At 45.5% G+C, this 15,884-nt stretch overlaps 1 protein-coding gene across 1 annotated transcript; it reads right to left on the bottom strand.

Moving 5' to 3' along the window:
* Positions 1 to 10,243: 10,243 nt before the first annotated feature.
* LOC123186451 (receptor-like serine/threonine-protein kinase SD1-8) lies at positions 10,244 to 14,571 on the bottom strand. The gene is made up of 7 exons (XM_044598215.1): positions 13,266 to 14,571; positions 11,973 to 12,083; positions 11,738 to 11,862; positions 11,338 to 11,554; positions 10,948 to 11,185; positions 10,709 to 10,841; positions 10,244 to 10,555 (listed from the first exon to the last, which is right to left on the bottom strand). The coding sequence occupies exons 1-7, from the start codon at positions 14,569 to 14,571 to the stop codon at positions 10,244 to 10,246; spliced, it is 2,442 nt and encodes an 813-aa protein (XP_044454150.1).
* Positions 14,572 to 15,884: the final 1,313 nt, after the last annotated feature.

Raw genomic sequence — 15,884 nt, 5'->3', positions numbered from 1 at the left:
AGGAAGTTCTCACACAAAGAAATGAAAGCGGCAAGATAAATAATTGAGTTGGGGGTAAAATGATGGAGTTGTGCCCCAAAGAAGTTCAGAAACCCTCGGAAGAAGGGGTGAGGGGGCAAGGAAAATCCGCGGTCGACGTGGGTGGCAAGAAGGACACGCTCACCCTCCCGAGGCTGCGGCTCAGATTCCTTCCCCGGAAGCCGCACCGAGTCGTAGGGGATCAGCCCCCCTTCGGCCAAGTCGTCGAGGTCTTCTTGGGAGATCCTCGAGTGGATCCAGTCGCCCTGGATCCAGCCCCTCAGCAGGCCGGACCGCGAGGAAGATCCGCCCCGGCTGGTCGCCTTCCCCTTCGACCTCGCTGTCGCCTTCTTTGCCCGCTGCAGAGCCGCTGTCTTCTCCTTCCCCATTGTTGCCGGCGAGACGCGTACGGTGCGGTGGCGCTGGGGCGAGAGCGAGCGCAGTGGAGGGGCGTGAGGAAGAGAAGGGGAAATGAGATGCACTATTCGGGAGACTCTGGTCCAACGCCTTATATGAGGCCGCTTCCGAGTGGCTGACGGGTAGGCCCAGGTGACTCTGTCAAATCCCGTAACGATCGCGCGCGCGGTACGTGGCGAAAAAGGCGGCATGGGGATCGAGGCATCTCCGCTCTATCCCATCCGATTACTGCAGCCTTCCCCGTCCCGCGCGCTTCCCAAAATTCGGATCCCACGAAATCTGCGGGCAGCAAACAAACTTGTCAGACTAAAAGATCTCCTCCGCACCGTCGCTCGGAGCCTTACAGGTAAAGTAACTCACTCGACGAAGAATTAAGAATGGATCAAGGCGACTGAAAAGGAAGTTGCTGTCATCACTCGGGTCCATTGATCCGGAGCAAGATATGCTCACGGCATGAAAAACTAGTCGGAGAGGTCCTCAACTCCTTCCCCACTCAAACCTCGATCCATTCGGGGGCTAATGATGAAGCTATGTACCTAGGGTAGGGTCATGGACCTGTCCTAACTGCCCTACCCAAGAACATCTCTAGAAGAAATCGCCTTTCAATCGACTTGAAGGTGTTCCACTTGATAGACTCGAAGTCACTCAACCAAGAAGCGATCACTCGACCAAGATCCAACCACTCGATGGCCAGGAGACCTAAAGTCACCCCGCACGCTAACGATCGGTCATTAAGTAGCTTTTATGGTCATCATAGCACTTTATTACTAGCGTTACTAGTAAGGCCCAGCCTTAATGTACATTGAACCCTTCGTAACGTGGGCTGGCCGGGTCCTGGCGCACTCTGTATAAGCCACCCCCTCCTCCGAGACAAGGGTTCGCACCTCTGTAACTCATACTCACATAATCCAGTCGACCGCCTCCGGGCTCCGAGACGTAGGGTTTTTACTTCTTCCGAGAAGGGCCTGAACTCGTAAACCTTGTGTCCTTACAACTTCTCCATAGCTAAGATCTCGCCTCTCCATACTTACCCCCCTACATTACTGTCAGACTTAGAACCACGACACACCCCTTAGGGATTACTCTTGAGTTTATAGCCTCTAACACCTCCGTCACAAGATCATCCTTTAACATACTCCAGAATCTCTTATAGAATGCAGCGTGCAATCCATCCGGTCCTGGTGCTTTAAAGTCACCTATACTGAAAACCGCATGACGTACATCCTCAGTGAATGGAGCCAGCAAGGCCTCATTCATTTGTGTTGACACCCTTGGGATTACCTTCTGAATGACAGCTTCATTAGGGGCATGAACCTGAGATGAAAACAAAGTTGTAAAATAATTCTTAATGATGTCGTCCATCTCCTGTTGCCCTTCCTGCATTACCCCATTCTCATCCTTTAAACCCTTGATCGTATTTATCTTCTTCCTCGCAGAAGCATACAGATGAAAATAGTTTGTGTTGCGGTCGCCTTGCTTCATCCAGTTAGCTCTACCTCTCTGCACCCATTCAATCTCTTCTTGCTCCATCAAGTTTTCAATGAGTATAAGTATTTCTTTTTGTCTATCAATCGCTGCATCCGTTGTTGGACCTCTTCTCAAATTCTCTAGCTCCTTTTTCAGCTTCGCCAATCTCTTCTGCGGCCTTTTAAGTGTCTCACTAGTAGAAAAAGGGTCAAATGTGAAGCACACTAGTGCCGGTTTGAATTTGAGCCGCCACTAATGTGACCATTAGTGCCGGTTCCAACGGCTAGGCGGGCGGGCATCATTAGTACCGCTTCGTGGGCAACCTTTAGTACCGGTTCATGCCACGAACCGGTACTAATGAGGCCAGTGCGGCTGTGGTCAGGCTGGGACCCCCACGAAGACCTTTAGTACCGGTTCATGGCATGAACCGGTACTAGAGTTTCTTAGTAAGCTGATTTTTAGTCCCACCTCGCCAAGAGAGAGGTAGTATGAGCGTTTTATAAGCCGCGAGTGCAGAGATAATGACGAAGAGGTGCAATGCTCACCTGCACGTTGATTAGCTTCAAGCCTTTCGGAATAGCATAGATTGCACTAAGCTATGTGCAGTGCAGTCTACACTATTCTGAAAGGCTTGAAGCAAATTAACCAGCATTGCACCTCTTTTTTATTTTAATAACTTATGTGAACTCCGGACTTCTTTTGTGTTCAGTATGCAGCATTCAAAGCGACGTCATCAATTTCCAACATGTTCTGACATCATTTGTTGTTTTTCAGTCATTTACCTAATTGTTTAAAGAGCTAAATGACCGTGAAATTGAAAATTACTACAAAATGAACTGTGAAAATGTTGAAACTTGGCATGGTATCATCATTTCACCCGCATAGCATGTGCGAAAGAGTAGAGAGGGTCACGGCAAAAACTGGACGCACTTCGTGTACAAACTGGACAATCTCTTTCCGAGTATCAGGGTTTCGGACGAGAACTCATCTGTTACACGGGCACTTCAATGTTTTTTAAACTTATTGGAACTCCAGACTTCTTTTGTGTTCAGTATGCAGCATTCAAAGCGACGTCATCAATTTCCAACATGTTCTGACATCATTTGTTGTTTTTGAGTCATTACCTAATTGTTTAGAGAGCTAAATGACCGTGAAATTGAAAATCACTACAAAATTAACTGTGAAAATGTTGAAACTTGGCATGGTATCATCATTTCACCCGCATAGCATGTGCGAAAGAGTAGAGAGGGTCACGTCAAAAACTGGACGCACTTCGTGTACAAACTGGACAATCTCTTTCGGAGTATCAGGGTTCCGGACGAGAACTCATTTGTTACACGGGCACTTCAATGTTTTTTAAACTTATTTGAACTCCGAACTTCTTTTGTGTTCAGTATGCAGCATTCAAAGCAACGTCATTAATTTCCAACATGTTCTGACATCATTTGTTGTTTTTCAGTCATTTACCTAATTGTTTAGAGAGCTAAATGACCGTGAAATTGAAAATCACTACAAAATTAACTGTGAAAATGTTGAAACTTGGCATGGTATCATCATTTCACCCGCATAGCATGTGCGAAAGAGTAGAGAGGGTCACGGCAAAAACTGGACGCAGTTCGTGTACAAACTGGACAATCTCTTTCGGAGTATCACGGTTTCGGACAAGAACTCATCTGTTACACGGGCACTTCAATATTTTTTAAACTTATTTGAACTCCGGACTTCTTTTGTGTTCAGTATGCAGCATTCAAAGCGACGTCATCAATTTCCAACATGTTTTGACATCATTTGCTGTTTTTCAGTCATTTACCGAATTGTTTAGAGAGCTAAATGACCGTGAAATTGAAAATCACTACAAAATAAACTGTGAAAATGTTAAAATTTGGCATGGTATCATCATTTCATCCGCACAGCATGTGCGAAAGAGTAGAGAGGGTCACAAAGAAACTAAATACAGAAAAAAAACTACTCAAAAATAAATAGAAGAAAATAAATAAAGTAGAAAAGAAAAAATTATATAAAAAAATTACTCAAAAATAAATGGAAGAAATGAAATAGTGCAGAAAAGAAAAAAACTATATAAAAAAATTACTCAAAAATAAATAGAAGAAAATAAATAATGCTGAAAAGAGAAAACTATATAAAAAATTTGTTGGGGCGCTACCAAGTGGGCCTGCCAGACCAGAAGCCTGCCAGACCAGAAGCCAGCAAATGTAGGCCAAGAAGGGCCAGCAGGCTCACAGGGTAGCGCGCCATAGTTAGGCCCAGAAGCCTGCTATATAGAGAAGTTCGAAGGAGCAGCCGCGGCTGGGTTTATAAACCAGTGCGGCTGCCCTTCGCTCGGCGAGGTAAGACTAAACATTGTGCACCGCCGGTGGCAGCGCACAACCATTAGTACCGGTACTATCCAACCGGTACTAATGAGTGGGCCTTTAGTACCGGTTCGTCGCACGAACCGGTACTAAAGGGGCCGTTTCCCGCCCCTTGGCCTGGCGAAAATTGGCCTTTAGTACCGGTTGGTGGCTCCAACCGGTACTAAAGGCCCCTCCTATATATATGGCACTTACGAAAAATTCAGTTTTATCGACCACCACTTCTTCTCGATCCAACTTCTTCGCGCGACATCGCCGCCGTCGCCGCGCCATCGCCCATCGCAGGCCCCGCTGCCCTCGCCGCCCCCGCCGCCCGTCGTCGCCGTCACCGCCGTCGCCCCCGCTACCCGTCGTCGCCGTCACCGTCGTCGTTGCTGCCGCCCGTCGCCGCCGCCCCGTACTACGTCGCCGTCTCGTTCGCACCGTTGCTCCCGGCCCGCCGCTCGTCGTCGCACCGTCCCCGTCGCATCGCCATCTCGCGCCGCCGCCCGTACGCCGCCACCCCCCGCTCGTACACACACACACACACACACATTGTTTTTACTTATTTTCTATTTTCTGTTGTTTAGATTAATTTTAGATAAATTACGTAGATAAGAATGTTAGAATGTTAATGTTAGATGAATTATATGGAAAAGATGTTAAATATTAATGTCAATTTTAGAGGAATTAGCTAGATATTAATTAGTTATATATATGAGATTTGAACTAGTTGAATTAATATAACTAGTTTATTTTTAGTATGAAAATTAATAGAACAAGTTTATTTTTAGTAAAAAAATTTAGGTATATGAGATTATTTGAACTAGTTGAATTAATATAACTAGTTTATTTTTAGTAAATTCTTAGTTGAACTAGCTAGTTGAATTAGTACTAGTTTATTTTTAGTAAGAAAATTTAGGTATATGAGATTTGATGATCTAATTAAAATATTACTATATATAGCTACTTTATATATTTTAGTAAGAAAATTAATAGAACTAGTTTATTTTTAGTAAATTCTTAGTTGAATTAGTTGAATTAATAGAACTAGTTATTTTTAGCAAGAAAATTTAGGTATATGAGATTTGATGATCTAATCAAAATATTACTATATAGAACTACCTACTTTATTTTAGTAAGAACATATGTTTCACCTATATATGAACATATGTTAGATATTAATGTCAAATGTTAGATGAATTAGATATAAATTATATGTTAGATATATATTTAATTTAGTTATATGAGATTAGTAAGAACATATGTTTCACCTATATATGAACTAGTTAGTTGAATTAGTTGAGCTACTTTATTTAGGTATATTTTTCGTGAGTGCTTAGTTGAATTAGTTGAATTAATTAGTTGAATTAATTAGTTGAACTAGTTGAATTAACAGAATTAGTTGAATTAATAGAACTAATAAATGTTTAATGTTTCACCTATGAACGTAGGAATGTCGTCTGACGACGAACATGGTTTCATTATGTGTGAATACTGCGAAGACCAGCGCGGCCTGTGCGGCAGAAATTTTCTAGTTGATGATAGACGCTTCAACATCAAGCTGGATGAGAACTTTGAAGTGGATACAGTAAGTCATAACGACAAGTCTTTTTTTCGTAATTAAGCATGACTTATGCTTCATTTGCTTCAACTTTTAATTTTAGTTTTTCACTATTCTACTAGCATATCCTCTGCCATGCAAGAATTTTTGTCTTGGATAAGATAGGTTTCAGTCCTAACGAAACTATGGAGGTAAAAAGAGTTTACTTGAAGACCGCGCATGGTTATACCTTCAACGTCAAATTATACAATGCAGACACATATACCTATTGTGAATGCAAAACTTGGCAAACACTATGCAAGGCTTATGCATTTGAGCCTAATATGGTTATCACCTTTGATATTCATCCAGAAGATGATATTGAAGTTAATAGAGACATCTGGGTCGATGTGCAGACGCCTCCAGTTCTACCATTATGTGAGTTTCTCAACCATATTTATGTCTTCCATATGAGATTATTTGAACCAGTTGAATTAATAGATCTCAATTTATATTGACAGCTTATTTCCAATCAAGCAAACATGTCCGGTGTTTGGTAGACAGGACCGTCCACTGTCCCGGGGCTAAAGTAAACTGCGAGGAGACAAGTCATTATGTTTCATGACTTGAGGATCTTGATGCTGTCAAGACAAATTATTTTCCTGCACTTAAAAATGGTAGTACTCAAAACGTGCGACCAATAGTGTTCGTACTGAACTACGGTCACATATATTTAGGAAAGATGGTAAGATTTCTACTATTTCTCCTTAGTGCATCTTTTGCATACATTATTTTTTTAAGCTAAACTTCATTGCTAAGTATGTTACTATACGATGTTCTTCAACAGGGACTCCCGATGAATGTTGTGCCTGATTGGATCGAGACTAAATGTACCATGAATATTGTTAGCTTACGGCCAAGATATCCTACAATGCACTTTAGTGCATTCAGGATTTCTAATAGCGATGAATGCTTAATAGTAAAAGACTGGAGCAAAATTGTGAACGATCGCAGAGAAGTACTAGGGGGCAGCAATCAGAAGCGCAACCCACGATTAGGAGACAAGTTCATCTACATGCTCCAATATGATGAATCAGGAAAGCTATACATGTTCTATGCTATTTTACCTGAGATAGAGCAGCATGAGTGATTAATTAGCTAGTTCATGCTCTTAGTACTTGTCCTCTCATGTCCGTGTTCTTCGTCCTGAACTTAATCTCAAAGAGTGATTTTCTTTTGTGGTGTTATGAACGCTTATAATATCATTACCATGTTGAACTCGATGATATCTTTGCTTCTGGTACAAGTGAATGTTTCTTCTTTAAGCTAGTGTTGGTGATGATATATATGATGCAAGAGTTTTTATATTAATATGATGATGATGATGATGATGATGATGAGTTATTATATCATTTATATGAAAGAAACCGCAGATTAGTTTCAACTGGATGGATTCTAGCTAAGTGATCAAGTATATGCCATATCCATATTACCTTGATCACTTAATTAGGTGATTAAGTATATATAATATGGATATGACATATACTTGATGACTTAGCTAGGATCCACATGCATCCAGTCAAACTAATCTGTGATACATTCACCTAATGATTTAACAACTCATTATAATGTAAAACAATCACTAAATTAAATTGAAAACACAAAATTAAAGTAAAAATAAAAAATAAAACCAAAACACACCCAAACAGTTAGTACCGGTTGGTGTTACCAACCGGTAATAATGTCCTACGCGCCCACGGAGCTGGCTCGTGCCACGTGATTGCCCTTTAGCACCGGTTCGTGCTGAACCGGTACTAAGGGGGGGGGGCTTTAGTGCCCACACTTTAGTGCCGGTTACCGAACCGGCACTAAAGGGCCTTACGAACCGGTGCTATTGCTCGGTTCTGCACTAGTGTCTCTTTGTCCCATTTATGCAGTTCCACATGAACTGAATCAACTTTTTGTTTGAACGGACCGAGGCCTAACAACGACGCCTTCATCCAGGCCGTTCGGACCACCTCCTCGACTGTTTCCTCCTTAAGCCATCTTCCCTCAAATCTCCTCATTGAGCTAGGAGACCGGTTGGCCTGTGCATATTGGTCAGTATCAATCACCAACGACCGATGGTTAGATTTAGTCATCTCCCCGTTAATGACCCCCGCATGAGGGAAAAGTTGACTCCATCTTGAGTTAAAAATTGCTCGATCAAGCCTTTCCTTGATCGGTCCTCTGCTCCACGTATAAACGTCCCCCATCGCTCCCATATCCTCCAGCTCACAATCAGAAAGAGCGTCTCTGAATGCTTGCATGGATCGTTGCTCTCTAGCTGCTCCACCTTCCTTCTCATGCATAAATAGTATCTCATTAAAATCTCCAAATGCTATCCATGGTTCATCTCTCAGTTGGTGCAGTGCACGCAAGTACTCCCATGATTTATGTTTATTTTCTTTTGCCGGCTCACCATAGAAGCCTGTACACCTCCATTTTCTCCCGTCATCTATTGTTACATCAATGAAGTCTGCAGTTACCCCATGTTTTGTGACAGACACTCCGTTTCTCCACATCATCAGTAAGCCTCCCGCCCTACCACCACTCGGGTTAACCAGCCTCTCCTGGCACCCTAGCTTTCTCATCAACCGTTCGGCCCTTGCGTCAGACAGATGAGTTTTCGATAGAAATAACACATCTGGTTTGTAGCACTTCTGAACATCCAGGAGTGCTCTACCTGCCCGGGACTGACGCGTCCCGCGGCAGTTCCACCCTAGGAGAATCATTGGGCGTGGCGGTCCTCCTCCTGGGAGGCCGCCAATGTTGCCAAGTTCATGTCCATACTATCATCTGCTTTGCGCCGTTTCGAATCTTGTGATGTACTGTCTTGCTCTTCCCCCCGTCCTCCGTCTCAGTTCCTCTTCCAGAAATTATTCCATCTTCTCCTTTGCCCTGTGTCAGGGCCAGCTGGTTCCCCTTCCCCTTCTCTGTGAATTCGAGCCTTCTCTTGAGGGCACTCGAAGTTTGCGAGTGATCGTCCGTATATTTCAAAGGACTACTCTCCGAGCTGCTCAAATCATCCTTCTCCTTCCTCCCTCCACTAGGTTCTGGGCCTGCCGCAAAACCACCCCTACCACCTCCTCCCATTCTACTACCCCCTCCTCTGCCATTTAAGCCAGCCTGCCAGCTCTGATCCTCCCTTCTGAACTCAGGCGCAATCAAGGTTATAGGATAGATAATGGCCGACTCCTCATGCACCCCATTACCATGTTCTTTTGCCACATGACCCACAAAGCCACAAACTCCACAAAACCATGACATATTTTCATACTCAAACGGAAAATACACCTTCTTCATCCTCAGAGTTAGACTAGCACATCTTGTAAGGTGTTTGCGTACATCCAATGTTATGCGTACTTTGATGCCCCCGCCCTGGCCCTTCATGGTTCGTTCATCAACTCTTTCCACAGTACCTGCCTTCATTGCCAACTGACGAGCAATATTCGCACTCCTCATCTTCTCCTTCAGTCCCATCACCCTCACCCACACCTGGTACTATTCAGCTCCACTTCGCCTGGTTTGGACCATCCATCATATGGAGCAAGCAACACCAGGCAGTTTCGGAAGATCCAAGGCCCGTCCTGCATGACTCTTTCCCAATCCGCCAAGCAAGCAATCTGTACAGAGAACAAGTTATCTTCCGTGGCTCTGAATTCTACTTCCTGCACAAGATTCCACGCTGATCTCATTGTTCCATAGAAGGCCCCGTGACTGAATTTTCTTGATGTGTGCACCCGGGCTAGCGCCATGAATTCTGCATCCTTCTCTAGCTCCTCCAAGTCTTCCTCTAGTACCACATCTTCTTCCTCTTCTTCCCTGAGATTCAGGTACCTCAACTTCTCATCTAGTGATTCCTCCCGGTCTGATCTACTCCCTTCAGCTACCTCCGCCGCCTCCACCTCCGCTTCCACTTCCAATCCCCCCGCCATCGTGTCTTTGCCGCCGCCAACTCTCGAGGTAGATGAGTTTACCCTCGACATCGCCCCTCGCCTCCCTAGGGTTTGGTTCCTCCCCTAGATGATCTCCTACTGTATTGCCAGATGCCTCGCCTGGGATCAGGATCGCCTGAGAGTCCGATCCGAAATCAGGTAGAGGAACGTGATCTCCTCGGTCGCCGCCACGGAGAGAGAGAAACCCTAGAAGGGTACGAGACGTATTTTCCTTTGCTACCCTAAGTGGGATGGGCTATTTAGTCCCACTTGATCCCACCTCCACCTACAGCCTGAGTCCATCCACTCATGACATAGTAACATCAGCCACAAGGAAAGACCGACATTTTTATAGAGAGCTTAAGAACTTATTATGTACCGCGCGTACCCAAAAAGACCATGGAAGAAAGACCTAGAATTTTAGTTAAATCGGTTGCTAACAAGGAGGCAACAGCTGGTCCGACCCGGTCCTACGTCAAATCAATCGTAGTTGGGATCAAGAGTTCGGTCTCGAGCCCATGTGATGAATCTGAAGCCACAAATCCTTCGCAATCCAATGGTGGCCTTCTTCTTGGCCGATCGATTTGCGATGTCATGCTCGTCAACATGGAAACAACGGAGGACATGGTCGGCCTGTCACAGGGAGTTTCCTGGACGCAGAGGAGCCCAATCTGGATGCATCGTGTCAGCTTGGACAAGAGCTCGGGCTCAGACTCGGAGAGTGGCACCATTGTTGTGTCCAGAAGTTCTGCGATCATGTTCATCTCCCACAATCCCCAGGCCTGCAATAGGAGATTCGCGAACTACCGTAAGATTATATGTAGATAATCTTTTATAACATGTTTATGCTTGATGCTTCATCTCAAGAAGAAAAGGAATTATGTGTATCGACCAATTATAAGGTGCAGATGCATTTGTGAGATAGTAGCACTTACATGCGAAAGGAGGCCTTGCATGCCACCGTTCCTTCGCCCACTGAGTGTCTCCAAGAGAATAACTCCGAAACTATAGACGTCACACTTAAGTGTCATGTTCCCTTGCCGCGCATACTCCGGTGCTGCATACCCCCTTCAAGAAACTCAATAATATCAGGATATATGTATTGAGTTGATTCCACTCAATTTGAATGGAGAAACAAAGATCCTATTGGGGATGCTTGCATTTTTTTACTTACGGTGAAACTACAATTGTTTGATCAGGCCCGATCTGATCCACAGCGAACAACTTGGCAGTTCCAAAGTCTGCGATTTTAGGCTTCCATTCATCATCTAGCAGAATGTTGCCTGGCTTGAGATCCCTATGGATAACATTGTCACCGGATCCTCCGTGTAGGTATGCAATGCCATGCGCAATCCCTTGGATTAATTCCAGTCTCCATGCCCAGTTCAGTGAGGCGCGAAGGTTAACATTGCCTGTCAATGTCAAATATGCATTCATTAGATACAAACATATGAGAGAAAACTTGAGGAGCTTCCCCACCATATATATGGTGGTCCTGTTGGTATTCCTACATGAGAAAGTAGCAACTTGAGAAAACACTTTTGTTCCAGCAAGTAGCGAGTACCGAAAATGTGGACGTTTAGGCTCTTGTTCTGCATGTATTCGTAGATGAGTATCCGCTCCTTGCCTTCGTTGCAGTAGGCAAGGAGACGGACAAGACTACCGTGCCGGAGCCCAGCCATCACCTCCACTTCTCTTGCAAAATCTTTCTTGCCTTTTGTGGTGAGCACCGACTGCTTAAGCCTCTTGACAGCAATTGTTCTTCCTTCAGGCAGCTGCCCCTAATGATTTTGGAGTTTTAGATGTCAGAAATGAATTTGTCAACGGATACTTTTCTATATGGAAATGCCACAACAAACGAAAGAATCATCTGTTTCTTGGAGAGTACAAAACAGACACACCCACACATCATAGCATACACCATCTCATAACCAAAGACATATCTTCGATAGAAAATGACGAACCTTGTAAACGATGCTAAATCCACCCTGGCCGATCATATTGCTTTCTGAGAAATTTCCAGTGACATCCTTTATAATAGCTAGACTAACTAAGGGAACGGCCATGGCATGGCTCTGAGGAATAGCACCTGGCAAGAGCTTATATACATTACAACATTGCATGTAATTAACCATGCATTTCCTTATTTCTGCTTCATGCAAAATAATAGTAAAATTGAGCCACTAGAGCAGAATTTACCTATGATTGTGTGCTTCCTTCTCCACCAAATCGCAAAGACGACCAGTAGAATAATAACAATGGAAGCTAAAGGTATGGCAACGAGTAGAACAGGAAACTTTTTATGGTCATCTGTTATCGTAGCAAAAGAGAAAGATCAGAATGCAACTGAGCACTTATACAGACTTAGAATCCATTACAAATGAAATTTCAAATTGGAATTAATATAGTTATTATTTCAACAATATTTTATGTTGTGGCATCCGAGTGAGCTTACACATAATAAAATACGGCAAATTATATGGGCATGACTAGAAGTAAAAGAGAAACAAAATTTAAAAGCAGATAATATATATTTGTCAAATTTTCTATTTGTTAGGCAGGTGAAAATAAAAATTTGTAATTCTTTTTTTTGTGATTTTTTTTGTAATTCAACTCTCACAACAATCTTATCAGACTTCCGGATGTGTACAGTACACTGCAATAAATGATCGTGATTCGTGAATGAGTATTTATAATTAAGTCGATCAGTTGAGTGGGTATTTCAAAATCAAAACAATGATTTTTTTGTCAACTTATTTAAAGAAAATTGTTTGTCCAATACTTCTATGAGGATTGCAAAGTATTCTCTAAGTATTTTAAGAATACTACAGTTTTTTTAGATACCATGGTTTTATTTACTACTACCTGTTTGGCTAACGCCAAGAACTGTGTTATTAAAACTAAAGTATTTACAAAACTGTAGTAATTTCTCTGCATAATAAAAAGAGCCCTAGACCTCTTTTTTTGACAGAGCAAGCCAAAGAAACGAGTCGATCGCTAGATATTCTCAACAAACTCATCTGGCTATCAAGCCGCCGCTCGATCCCCTGTCCTGCGTGTTCCCTAATGCGAATGAGATAGCTAGGCTAGATACGTGGATCATAGAAAGGATCCGAAGCAATCCATAGCTATCCTTTAGAGATCAGCCAAGGTCCGGAGAGGCGATCTCATCTCTCTTAACGAGTACTACTAATCACCGCTAAAAGCAATTGCTAGCTACTAGCTACTAATGGATGCACGATCAACAGTTAGCTAGTAAATTTCACAGCATTACGAGGTGTAACTAAACAGGTCCTCTGCATTGTGAATAATTTAAAAACTTTGTTATATTAAAACCATGGTATTTTGTACATGCATGCTAAATTACTGTCGTTTTTGATACTTTGGTTTTTTTAGTACTTTGCTATCAAACAGAGCCTAAATCTAGTCAGTTAACTTTTTGTCAAAGACAATGAAAAAAATGCACGGCGAGTGTAGAGATTCTGTACATACCAAGTTCTGATTTTGACAACCTCAGGTAGAGATTCTGCCCCATGTCAACGAGACGAAGATCAACGATGGCATCCGTCCACATGACGCAGCCGGAACCATCGCCGCCTCCTCTGATGTCGGCGGCGGCATAGGCCAAGCACGAGCAGTTGGCGAAGCACCTCGCCCTGCACTCCTCCAGCGTGACGCCCATGTCCACCGACGCGTTCTGCGTGTCAGGAAGCTTCACCCCCCGCACCACCGCGAAGCCGTCCGTCGTAGTGCCGCCGGCACAGTCCAGCGCTGCGTGTCTTCTGCAGGTGGTACCCTTCACCTCCTGCGCCGGCGGGGTCGTGGCGGGAGGGCTGCTGAAGCTGAAGCCCTCGACGCAGCCGCAGAACCCCGACGATGCCGCCTCGGGGTCGCAGAGGCCGAACGGCCCGCATCTCCCATACTCGTCGCACGGGTCCCTCGGCCCCTGGAATATGCGAGTCCACGCCCAGCTGCTCGCGTCCCACTCCCACCGCTCCGCCTTGCCGGTGTGGTTCACCACGACGCGGGTCAGCGGCGCGCCGGGCGCGGCGGTGTACCCGTAGGTGGTCTCCCACGGGCTCGTCGTCGCCCGCAGAGGGTACTTGCCCGCGTACGCCGACACCTCCGGGACGCCGTTGAAGTAGAGCCCGTTCCACGGGCCCGTGCGGTACGTCTTGACGTTGCCTCGCCACACGACGAGCTCCGGTAACCCCTCGGTTTCCAGCGTGCGGCGGTAGTCCCCCGGAGCCGGGTCGTCGGCCGAGCGCCACGACGTGAGCTGCCACTCGGCTCCGGTCCAGCGGTTCTTGCCCAGCTTCATGTCAGGTAGCAAGGTGTCCGACGGATGGTCGAACGACTGCCACAGGGAGGCGTCGCTGCTGCCATTGTGTACGACCAGGTTGCCGGGCACGAGAAGCTGCGCCACCACCGCAGAAGCGCCGCCGGAGAAGTCTGAAGACCAGACCGTCCGGCGGGAGCCATCTAACAGAACGAGGCTGCCGAGGTCGTTGAGCACCAGCATGCCGGACTTGTCGACCAGAGGTTGGTCGCGGTTGGCAACCCAGCAGACGGCCGTGCCGTTGGACACGGAGAACCATATGCCGAGGTACCTCTTGGTGGACGCCCCGGGAGAGAAGAACCCGAGGGTGAAGGAGCCCCCTGCTGAGACGAGCGTGTCGCCGTCGGTGAGGTTCTGGCCCTTCTCGAGCTTGTCACCAACACCGGCGGCGGCGAAGGTGTGGATCGAAAGGAGGTAGAAGCAGATCAAGAGCAACCGCAGTAGACTGGTCGCCCTCATGCTGCCGGACGCCTCTTGGAGAATGCAATGGATACATGCATGTACTCAAGTTATTAGCTGTTAAATACGAGTAGTATGGTATACTCTGCATGTACTGATAGAGATTGAAATAACTTCTTTTTTCGACGAAACTTGTCAAGATCAGGACAGGAGCACTGTAACTGTATTCTATTTTTGAATTAAGAAGAGAAACTTCTCATCTTCCCATCTCAAACCAGTAAAATAGGAACGATTCCGCGTCGCGCCTTCGCCATCAAGAGTAGCCAAAAATTTCCAGGAAGTTGCGATCTCTCTTGATTTTCTTCAATTGTAGATGCAAGGTGATGTTAAGGGCATATTCAAATCACATATGTCCGCAGATCGATGGGGACCAATCCTCAAAAACCGATGCTGGCGCTGGTCATCCAGTCGTAGCTGTAAGCATCCGCCTCTTTTTTTAAAGCTCGCAAACACTAAATAACCGCATATCAAATCCTTGTCGGGTGAATCAATGTAGTGCTTGTATATGTACTGCATATCCAAATCCATTTCTTCAAAGAAAAAGGGATAAAAATTAGCACGGGGATTTCACCAAACACTTGTCGGGCGTGATGAGTACCATAGAGGCGGATGGTACCTGTGCGGAGGAAGAGAAGGAGAGGTGTGGACCGACAATGGAGCTGAAAGCGGTGTGGGAGCTTGGGTGTAGTGGTGGAGGTCGCGGAGCTCTGGGAAGGGTTTGGCAGGCGGCCTGAGCGGCCTGAAAGGTGGTGCGGCGGTGTCGGCAAGATAGAAAACAAATGTAGAGAAAGAGGAAAGAACAGAGACACCAGGTCCCGAAGGGGTTTTGGGTGGGCCGACGTGTCAGAGTCCTACATGGTTGTTGTTTGTGTTGGAAATATGAGCAAATTACTACGAGATTTAATCCGAATAAACAGAAGATAAATCATGACCACAGCAGCAGAGATTAAACTAATCATGCGAACTAGCATAGCAGATGAACATATCACATCTAGGGCACATACTAGAAGCATGAATTCTACCACGATCTCGAACATGAAGGATAGAATCACATACGGTGCAGCGGGTGCAGCACCGCCGGCGTTGACGTTGTCGCCCATGTCGTCGAGGACGAGATTGCCGAGGTCGGGGAAGAAGTCATCGTTCGTGAAGTCGTCGCTGCCAGCAGTCGTGCGAGTGCGCTCCCCAAAAACCTGATCGCCCCTCTCCCGTACAGGATCACGAGAGGCGGGGTTCCGGAGGCCTGCTGTCCCTTCTCGCGGTGCACGCCGGAAGGAGGGATGGAGAAGACTTGCTTGGCGGTGCAATGATCT

Source organism: Triticum aestivum, chromosome 2A, assembly GCF_018294505.1.
Source record: "Triticum aestivum cultivar Chinese Spring chromosome 2A, IWGSC CS RefSeq v2.1, whole genome shotgun sequence".
Lineage (NCBI taxonomy): Eukaryota > Viridiplantae > Streptophyta > Magnoliopsida > Poales > Poaceae > Triticum > Triticum aestivum.
Note: the sequence above shows the minus strand (reverse complement) of the source record. Positions and strands in the feature narration are given on the sequence as shown.

Coding starts and splice junctions, on each gene's coding strand:
- LOC123186451 (XM_044598215.1), bottom strand. CDS start 14,571: ATGAGGGCGACCAGTCTACTGCGGTTGCTCTTGATCTGCTTCTACCTC. Junction 12,084..13,265: donor GTTGTCAAAATCAGAACTTG/GTATGTACAGAA, acceptor CTACGATAACAG/ATGACCATAAAAAGTTTCCT. Junction 11,186..11,337: donor CCTAAACGTCCACATTTTCG/GTACTCGCTACT, acceptor TGACATTGACAG/GCAATGTTAACCTTCGCGCC.